This window comes from Capsicum annuum, chromosome 6 (genome assembly GCF_002878395.1).
Source record: "Capsicum annuum cultivar UCD-10X-F1 chromosome 6, UCD10Xv1.1, whole genome shotgun sequence".
In the NCBI taxonomy this organism is placed as follows: domain Eukaryota; kingdom Viridiplantae; phylum Streptophyta; class Magnoliopsida; order Solanales; family Solanaceae; genus Capsicum; species Capsicum annuum.
The window spans coordinates 6,796,231-6,805,780 of record NC_061116.1 but is presented as its reverse complement, the minus strand read 5'-3'; the positions used below and the strand labels follow the sequence as shown (position 1 = coordinate 6,805,780).

Genomic DNA, 9,550 nt, shown 5'->3' with positions numbered 1-9,550 from the left:
TTTTTGTAAGTATTGTCCCTTAATTCTATATGTATCCACAACGAAATTGATCTTTCTATTAGCTCATTTATACACACGTACACACACACCGCTATATATGCACATAAACATATATATTAATGTGTATGTGTATCTGTTTATATCAACATTGATTAAAGTTGTTCAAATCATCATATATGAAATTGAACTTAGGGCATGTCAAATAATCAGGCCCATATATTATATCTCAAAAATAAATTGGAAAATCAAATTTCACTAATCTTCGAACTCATAAAACTCAATATCCACTTTTGCAACACAATCATAAATTATTACAAGCATACTTTAACTGATGCAACAAAAATCTCTAACTAAATGCCTAATATTGATTAAACTTGGGGGTCATTCGTCCTAATTGAAGACAAGTATGTCGAAAGAAATGGGCGAGGAGACACTGGCCTATTTAGATTGTTGAAGTTATTGTTGTTGTTGTTTTTCCCCATAACAGATGAGTTGCTGCCAGATGTTTCACCCAAATGAGATATTTCAAAATTTTCATTGAAGTTATTGCTAAATGTTGGACCACTAAAGGTGTAACTAGGATGGTGAAAATGTATTGATGAAGAAGCGGCTTGATGATTATTGTTATAAGCAAATCTGTTATTATTGATCAGATAAGTAGCTCCCATAGTTGTTATTGGCGCTGTTTTGAGATTAAGATTGACAGTTTGAATGTCATTGATGCTGGGGCGACGACGCTCTACCGGAGTCTTACTATCCTGACGAGAGAAGTACTTTTGAGCATGACTGGCCACTTGTGTCGGTGTCTTTGAAACAACATAGTATCTTGAAATGCTCTTCCAATCTCCTCTTTTAAATCTGTTAAGTCCCATAAGAAACAACCTATATAGACCATACCATATGATTAAAATTATACATAATTAAATTTTGAAACAAATAGAATAAAACTTGTAACAAAAACAAATTTAAAGAATTTGAGTTTATATACCCAACAAGAAAATAACCTTATTTTAATAGATGACAAATTTTATTGAAGATTACATAGAAAATAAGGCCTATATTTTTATTATATTGAAATTGAGAGTGTTACTTATAAATAGAATCTATTGCAAAATTACAAATAAAATTCTTGAAGAAAATAATTATCTTCATTGTAATAAAATTCAAACACACACACAGACATCAAATGTTTTTCCTTTTTTATCAAAATATATTTTTCAAGAATAAAAAGTCTTTAAATAAACGAGGAGTAGAGAAATAATAAATCTCAAAAAATGAGGAGGAGAATTCATACATGAGGAGATTTTTTAACAAAAAGAAAAAGAGAAATAAAAGATTTCAAGTAAATCAAAAGCTTGTCTAGCATGAAGCAAAAACAAATTGAAACTCACAAAATCAAATCTAACATGCAGAAAACTACCAACAAAAATTTATAATTAAATATAAAAATAATGTTTAAAAAATGTCCAAATATAAATTAATCGTGAATTTTAGAAAAAAATAAAAAAAGAGCAAAATTTAATTACTGGTGTTCGTTTTTAGTCCATGGAGTTCCCCGACGACGACATGGACGATGATTATCTTCCTGTTGCACTAGGTGATGTTGTTGATCATGACCATCATCATCAGAAACAACGAACACATCATTGTTCTCTGGAGAATTCTCCATTTCAACGTTTTTGAAAAAAGCTATGTAGTAACTTTTTACTTCCCGCATTGACTTATAAGGGAGTTTTGAAATAATAAATTCAAAAAAAGTTTGAGAACCCTGATTATTGTACTAAGAAAAAGCATTTTCAAAAAATTGTTTCTCTTCAAAACTCCACTTATCTATTTGTTCAGGAATCTCAGAATTATCGTGAGGTGATACAGCAAACAGATTAAATCTGGGTTCTTGTGAATTTGAACTTTCTAGGAATTCAGGCCACTCCAATAAGAAAAGAAGAAAGAGACTAACAACGTGGACTTCACTAGTGAGAACTTTGGGTGATTTAAAGTGAAGCAATACTTTTGTATGTTCACTGATTTTTTTTGGGTAGAAAGGGAGATATTATGTATATTGCTAATATAATGACAAAGGATAGAAGAAGTAATTCTGCTGGTACAAGGTTGTAACCAAATTTAATAGATATGTTCGAGGTAAAGTGTAGTGTCTTTTATAGTTGAAAAATTTTGACTATCATTAAATAAAATTTATTTTGATTAATTACATTTATGATATCGAGAATTCATGAAAAAACTACATTTAATGTTCAAGAAGATTACACTCCCTATCAATATTTGAATTGATTCGTTTAGTCTAAATTAAAATAATTTTTTTTGACTCAAACAGTATTATAATATTTATGGTCCATCTTATCAATATTCTACTTGGGCCATTCATTAAGTGAAGTCTATTTTGACTAATCGCATCAATGATATAGAAAATTCACCAAAAGACCACATTTAATGCTCACAAAGATTACACTCCTTATCATACATTCAATTGATTCTTTTTGTGTAAATTGAAATTAACTTTAATTTACACCTAAATAGTATTGTAATATTGAGGATCCACGTTCTTTATATTCTACTTGGGTCTTTCATAATTTGAAATTTATTTCGGCTAATCATATCAATGATGATACAAGAAAATCAAGGAAGTATCAAAGCACACTCTAAATCAGTCCACTAATCTTAAGGATCCGAGGACCTTTTTGGAGACCACTCTCAGATTCGCTACCGACAAGAAGAATACAAGGCACAATGGTGTATATAACACCAAAACAGCAGCAACAACAACAAGATGATAACAATATGACACAACAACAAGATGAAAACAAGTCACGGCTTCACTAAAACACAAGAACAAATGGATTCAAGTTATAACACTAACAAGATTACAATAAGATAAAAGGATAGATAGATAGACTATATGAAGATGCAATCTTAAGAATTCAAGAGCCTATTCCACTCTTGAACCCTTAAAACTACACACTTTAATTCACCTATCTCTTATGTGACACAAGATCGGATTCCACCTCTCTATCATCTACATTTTCAAGCAAAATACAATCACTAGTGATTCCACACTAGATCTTGCCCTAGTTTTGATTGGTGGCTTTTCCAAACCCGAATTATGGTGTGTCAAGTCTTACAAGACTTACAATAATATCCAAAAGCTAAGTGTAAAAGCCCTACAATGTTGTATTTATACTAGGTTACAAATAAAATACAAAAAGACCAAAGGTCCCCTTAGATACTTAGGTGCCCATCAGGTGCAGTATGTTGGCTGATTTTTAGTACATTTAGGTCCCCTTTTTCACTTCAACTGCACACACCAAGTCTCGGACCCAACGTACACTACCATAAGTCAATATCCTTGATTATTCCCAATCATCCTCTCCATCATGGGAGGAAGTTTCCCACAAATTCATGGCTTTATCTTATTCAATCGGCCACTTCAAAAGAAACCACTCAAAACAGCCCGCAAAACTTGAGATGGCAGAAAAATAGTCCCCAAAATCATGAGGAACCCGAGAGCACATTAGCTCAAATCTCGGCCAACATCTTTATTTCGAATCTCGCTTTCTCTCCATGTTGAGCTTTGTCTTCAATCTCATAAAAAACAAGTCTCCTACCATCATACAAGCATCGTCGTAGACTCCATATCTGTCATGTTCCTTTCTACCATTCTCCTCTACATAGACATGTCGGCGTTGGTGAAGTGGAGTTTTGGTTGAGAGGATTGATTTCGTAAATTGGAGTTTCAGTAGTGGGGCTTGGACGGGAGAGATTTGGCTTTCAAGTCCTTTTTGTTGGACTTGATCGAATGGAGGAGGGATTGACCAATGTAGGTCTCGGGTTGGAGGACATTTGATGGCTTGGCTTATGTCTATGTCATTTGGTGGTGGTCTTGGAGGATTGATTGTTTTAGGTAAAACTTCGAAAGTAGAATCACGAGAATTCCTTCGACCCTCCACTCGATCCAACCTCTCAAGTATAGTAGACATATCCGAGCCCTATTTTTCAAGACCCTCATTGGCCTTAGAAATTTCTCAGGCAATAGCATCAAGGTGGGCTAAAATGGTGTCCATTATGGAAAAGAAATTACCTATGAAACAGAAAACATGTTAGTTGTACAAAAGCATCCTTACTCTCTCTTTTTATTTCTTGCCTCACGGATCTCTCACACTCAATCTCATAAGTGTTGTAAGCTTGCTTGTACTCTGAGAGATTTTGAGAGGTTAATCCACGTTTACAAAGATTACAAAGAGTAAGAAACGACAAAAGGATGTATTACAATGACTCAAAGAATCAAGACACACAAAGGAAATTTAACACGAAGAACAATTTCAAAACTAACTCACAATCTAGTTCTAGCTCGTAAGTTAGTAAAGGAATCAACAAACGAGACTAAAGAACAACAAATTGAAACAATAAGATCAAAATTTGAGCTTAAAATTTGTTGGTGAACAGTAATTGGTGATATGGCAGTCTGTGATTAGCCTCGGTTCTCAACAATTTTATTTTCCAAATTTGGAAGTTTTGATCAATTTTACAATTTGGAATTAGTGGGAATTGGTTAAGGAGGGAGATATAAGTCTTGGAATCCATTTTCAAATTTCAAAAAAGAAGAATTGACTTTCTTTGTACTTTTCCTTAAAACACGGTCCCTTGTTTTATGGGAAGTGGTTAAGATGTGATTGACTAGTTGGTGAGTAATGGCAAGTCTTTCAAGACTAACAAAGATCTCACACCTTTTCCTTCACCTTTTGGATCTAACTTTCACTTTATTTTATTATAGTATGAAGGTTGGAAAGAACATTAAGAACACTTCAAAATCACCATGAAAAATCAAAAACAACCACCAAGATCCACAACACAACCACATGGCCAACTCCACTACAACAATGTTTCACACGGCCAAGACTATAAAAGCACCCACAAATCGCTTAGTCTCTTTGTGTTGTGTTTCAATTTTAGCAAGAAAGGAAGGTTGTGATGAACAACAAGAACACCACAACAATCTTTCAAGATCTACAACAACAACACCAACACCAACGTCCAACTAAATCCAAAACAACAAGAACAACACCACACGGCTACAACAAAGTTCACAACAACAAGAACAACACCACACGGCTACAACAATGTTCACAACGACTATCTCAACAATTCAAGCTCAATTTTAGATCAACACTCAAGAGTGTTAGAGAAGAAGAAAACTAAAACTAAAAACAAAAAAGCAAACAAGAGAACACTTAGATATAGACACCACGATTCGGCCAAGACTACAACAACAAGAACAACAATTTCTCGGCCAAGAACAAAAAATGGACAGATTGCATCTTTTTCTTGAATTTTCATCTTTTCAACAATTTTTTTTATTTTCTCACAAGCAAGCCAAAGATTGATCTTATAGGAACAAGATCAAGCTATTCTTTGATACCAAATGATACGAGAATGACAATGGAAACACGAAACACACTCCAAATAGTCCTCAAATCACAACAAACCGTGGACTAAATGGAGACCTCTCTCGGATTCGCTACAACTACACAATAACTAGATAGAAAGGGTTGTTTTCAACACCAAATCAGCCAACCCAAAATATGATTAACAACAAGAATATGAAGAACAAGATGAACTTAACAATGGGAATAACAACAACACAAAAGGGTACAATACGAGATATAAACATTACTAGATTGCAAGAACAGAAAGGATAGATAGAGTGACATACACTATCTCATAAACTAATAAACTAAGTGTATTCAAGCACCTAGACCATTAATACAATGATAATAGGAACACCTACTCTCTTCGGTGAGCACAAGAGAGACCTTAACCTCCTCTAGCACCCAGCGTTCTACGCAAAAATGCAACACTAGTGATTCCACCCTAGTAACACCCTAGTTACAAGTTTCGAATTTGTGCCTCATGGAGAGAGGACTTTTCTTTCAATGTTATACAACATTCATTATCATCCAAGTCTGAACAAATTTAAATTTGAATTTGTGGAATTTGTTTTAAAGATGGAAGCATAAGTCTTGGAGCCTTTTTTCAAGTTTCAAATTTCAAGACTTAACTTTTGTAGTACTTTTCCTTAAAATATGGACCCTTGTTTCATGGGAAAGTGGTTGAGAAGTGATGTAAAGTTTTTTGGTGGTTGGGGGTCTTTCAAGATAACAATTACTTACGCCTCTTTCCTTCACCTTTTAGGATCTATCATTTACTTTATGTTATAACAATATATGAAGGAAGGTGAAGAAATTAAAGAAAAACAATAACCACACCAAGAACAATAACAACAATCTTCAAGAACAACAACAATTCCAACGGCCAACTCCAATCCACAACAACAAACGACTAAGTCTCTTTAGTTTTGTGTCTTCTGTTTTAACAAGAGATGAAGGTTGTGAAGAACTTCAAGAACAACAACAACATTCACCAAGAATAACAACAACAACAACACTCCTTTTAAAAACAACCAAACACATGGCCAATCAAGTTTCCCAACAACAATGCCTACCACAACAATGTTCAACAACAATGGGCCAAGCTTATGTTCACAATAACAACATCAAAATACTAGCTCAAATCAAGATATAGACTCAATGTGTTAGTGAGGAACAAAACAAACACTTAGAGACAACAAAGACAAGTAAAAAAACTCGGCCAAGACACAACAAAAACACAATTTTTTTGGCCAAGAACACAAAATGGTCAGATTGTTCTTTTTCTAGAATTTTCAGATTCCATTTTTTTTTCAAGTGAGCTAGCCCAAGATTTGATCTTGTAGGAACAACATCAATCCATGCTTTGATACCAAATGATACAAGAAAACCAAGGAAGTATCAAAACACACTCCAAATCAGTTCTCTAATATTAAGGATCCAAGGACCTTTTTGGAGATCACTCTCGGATTTGCTACCGACAAGAAGAATACAAGGCACAATGGTGTATAATACACCAAAAAAGCAACAAAAACAACAAGATGATAACAATATGACACAAAAATAAGATGAAAATAGGTCACGGCTTCACTAAAATACAAGAACAAATGGATTCAAGTTACAACACTAACAAGATTACAATAAGATAAAAAGATAGATAGATAGACTACATGAAGATCTAATCTTAAGAACTCAAGAGCCTATTCCACTCTTGAACCCTTAACACTACACACTTCAATTCACCTATATCTTACGTGACACAAGATCGGATTCCACCTATCTAGCATCTACGTTTCCAAGAAAAATACAATCACTAGTGATTCCACACTAGATCTTGCCCTAGTTTTGATTGGTGGATTTTCCAAGCCCTAACTATGGTGTTTCAAGTCTTACAAGACTTACAATAATATCCAAAATCTTAGTTTAAAATCCCTACAATGTTATATTTATACAAGGTTACAAATAAAATATAAAAAGACCAAAAGGCCCCTTAAAGACTTAGGTACCCATCAAGTGTAGTATGTTGGCTGATGTGTAGAGCATTTTGGTCCCCTTTTGCACTTCAATTGCACACACCAAGTCTCAGACCTAACATGCACTCCTATAAGTCCATATCAGTGATTTTTCCCGTATCAGATGATATCGAGAATACATATTTTGTACCTCAATTTATTTGCAATTGATTCATATACATATACATAATTAGTGATATTTGTATTGACCTTTTGATTAATCCATTTTAATTTAAATGACTCAACAACTGATTGGTATGAATTAGAATAGAAAACAAAGTATACAATAGAAAATATATTAATGCAAAATGGAATATACATATATTTGAGGTTGAAGTGTATTATTTTATTTTTAAAATACAATTTGTACCTTCGATTTCTGAGAAACTAGAAAAATCACTCGACTTTATTAATTTACCTCAAACACATACTCAAATTTGTTATAAAAAAGAAATATCTCAAAATAAATCGTCTCTACTACATTCTATTAGAAATAACTTTCATTTAGTTGAAATGAAAGGAAGATCTAGCCTCTGCAAAAGCCAAAATACACCCGAGTGTCGAAATATCACGCCTAACCATCTGGTTATATAAAAAATAAACCTCTAATGCCAAAAGCCTCTCTTGGGTCAAAAGATGCACCAAGCTACCCATTCTAGTCGACTTACATCTTAAGTCATCTACAACCACATTAGCCTTTACCGAATGATAAAGAATAGTCAAGTCATAATCCTTAAGCAACTCAAGCCAACGGTGCTATCTCATATTAAGATTTCATTGGGTCAACAAGTGCTGAAGGCTATAATGATTTGAGAAGATCTCTCAACAGACTCTATATAAGTAGTGTCTCCACAACTTCAAGGCAAATATAACTACGTACAACTCCAAATCATGGGTAGGATAATTTCTCTTATCACGATTGAACTGACGAGGCGCATACGCAATCATCTTTCCCTCCTGTATCAACACATCACCCAATCTAACACCAAAAGTATCACAAAACACAGTAAAGCTCACACCCGCTTTGGGCAAATCTAATATAGGAGTTGAAGACAATAAATCCTTGATCTTTTGAAAGCTCGCCTCACAAGCATCGGGCCACTAAAAAGAAATCTTTTTCTGGGTCAACTTGGTCAATGAAGCTGCAATGGGTGAAAAACCCTCAACAAAATGCCGATAATAGCTGGCTAAGCCAACAAAACTCTGAATCTCGGTGGGCGGAGTAGGTCTAGCCCACTCATGTACCACAATAATCTTGGTTGGATCAACCATAATACCTTCCTTAGTCACCAATTGATCCAAGAAAAGAAACAAACTTCAACCAAAACTCGCACTTAGAGAAGTTAGCATACAACTTCTCATCCCTTAATCTTTGAAGCACATTATCCAAATGCTCCTCATGCTCAAACTCACTCTTGGAATAAAACAAGATATCATTTATAAATATAATAACAAAGAAGTCAAGATATGATTGAAACACCCAGGTCATCAACTCCATAAACACGGCAGGGCATTGGTCAACCTAATAAACATGACCAGTAACTCATAATGACCATATCTTGTCTAAAAAGCTGTCTTCAAAATATCCTAAGCTCTAATCCTCAACTGGTGATAATCGGACCTCAAATCAATCCTTGAAAACACTACAACACCCTAAAGATGATCAAACAAAGCATCAATGCAAGGAAGGGGATACTTATTCTTAACCGTCACTTGATTCAACTGTTGATACACAATACACATCCGCATAGACCCATCCTTTTTTTCATAAACATGACAAGTACAACCTAAGGTGAAACACCAGGTCAGATAAATCCCTTGTCCAACAACTCCTACAACTGATCCTTTAGTTCCTTCAACTCTGTTGGGTCCATACGATAAGGAGAAATAGAAATAGTCTTGGTGCTCGAATAAACATTAATAGCAAGATCAATATCTTGATCCGAAGGCATATCAAACAAGTCTGATAGAGAACATATTCAAAAACTCATGGACAACACGAACAGAATCTAAGGAAGGAGGCGATACAATACTGGTGTCATGAAAATAAGCCAAGTAAGATAAACATCCCCTCTCAACCAATTTTCGAACCTGAATATA

The 9,550-nt window shown here is 34.2% G+C and overlaps 1 protein-coding gene across 1 annotated transcript; it reads right to left on the bottom strand.

Annotated features, from left to right (window-relative positions):
* Positions 1-261: 261 nt before the first annotated feature.
* LOC107875152 (transcription factor DIVARICATA-like) lies at positions 262-2,106 on the bottom strand. Its single transcript, XM_016721767.2, has 2 exons — positions 1,527-2,106; positions 262-882 (listed from the first exon to the last, which is right to left on the bottom strand). Exons 1-2 carry the CDS (start codon positions 1,715-1,717, stop codon positions 369-371), a joined length of 705 nt encoding a protein of 234 aa, XP_016577253.1. The 5' UTR covers positions 1,718-2,106; the 3' UTR covers positions 262-368.
* Positions 2,107-9,550: the final 7,444 nt, after the last annotated feature.

What these genes read in the sequence shown, in the direction of transcription:
- LOC107875152 (XM_016721767.2), bottom strand. Translation starts at nt 1,717, where the DNA reads ATGCGGGAAGTAAAAAGTTACTACATAGCTTTTTTCAAAAACGTTGAA. An exon ending in TGGACTAAAAACGAACACCA is followed by an intron (nt 883 to 1,526) that starts GTAATTAAATTT and finishes TGGTCTATATAG; the next exon opens with GTTGTTTCTTATGGGACTTA.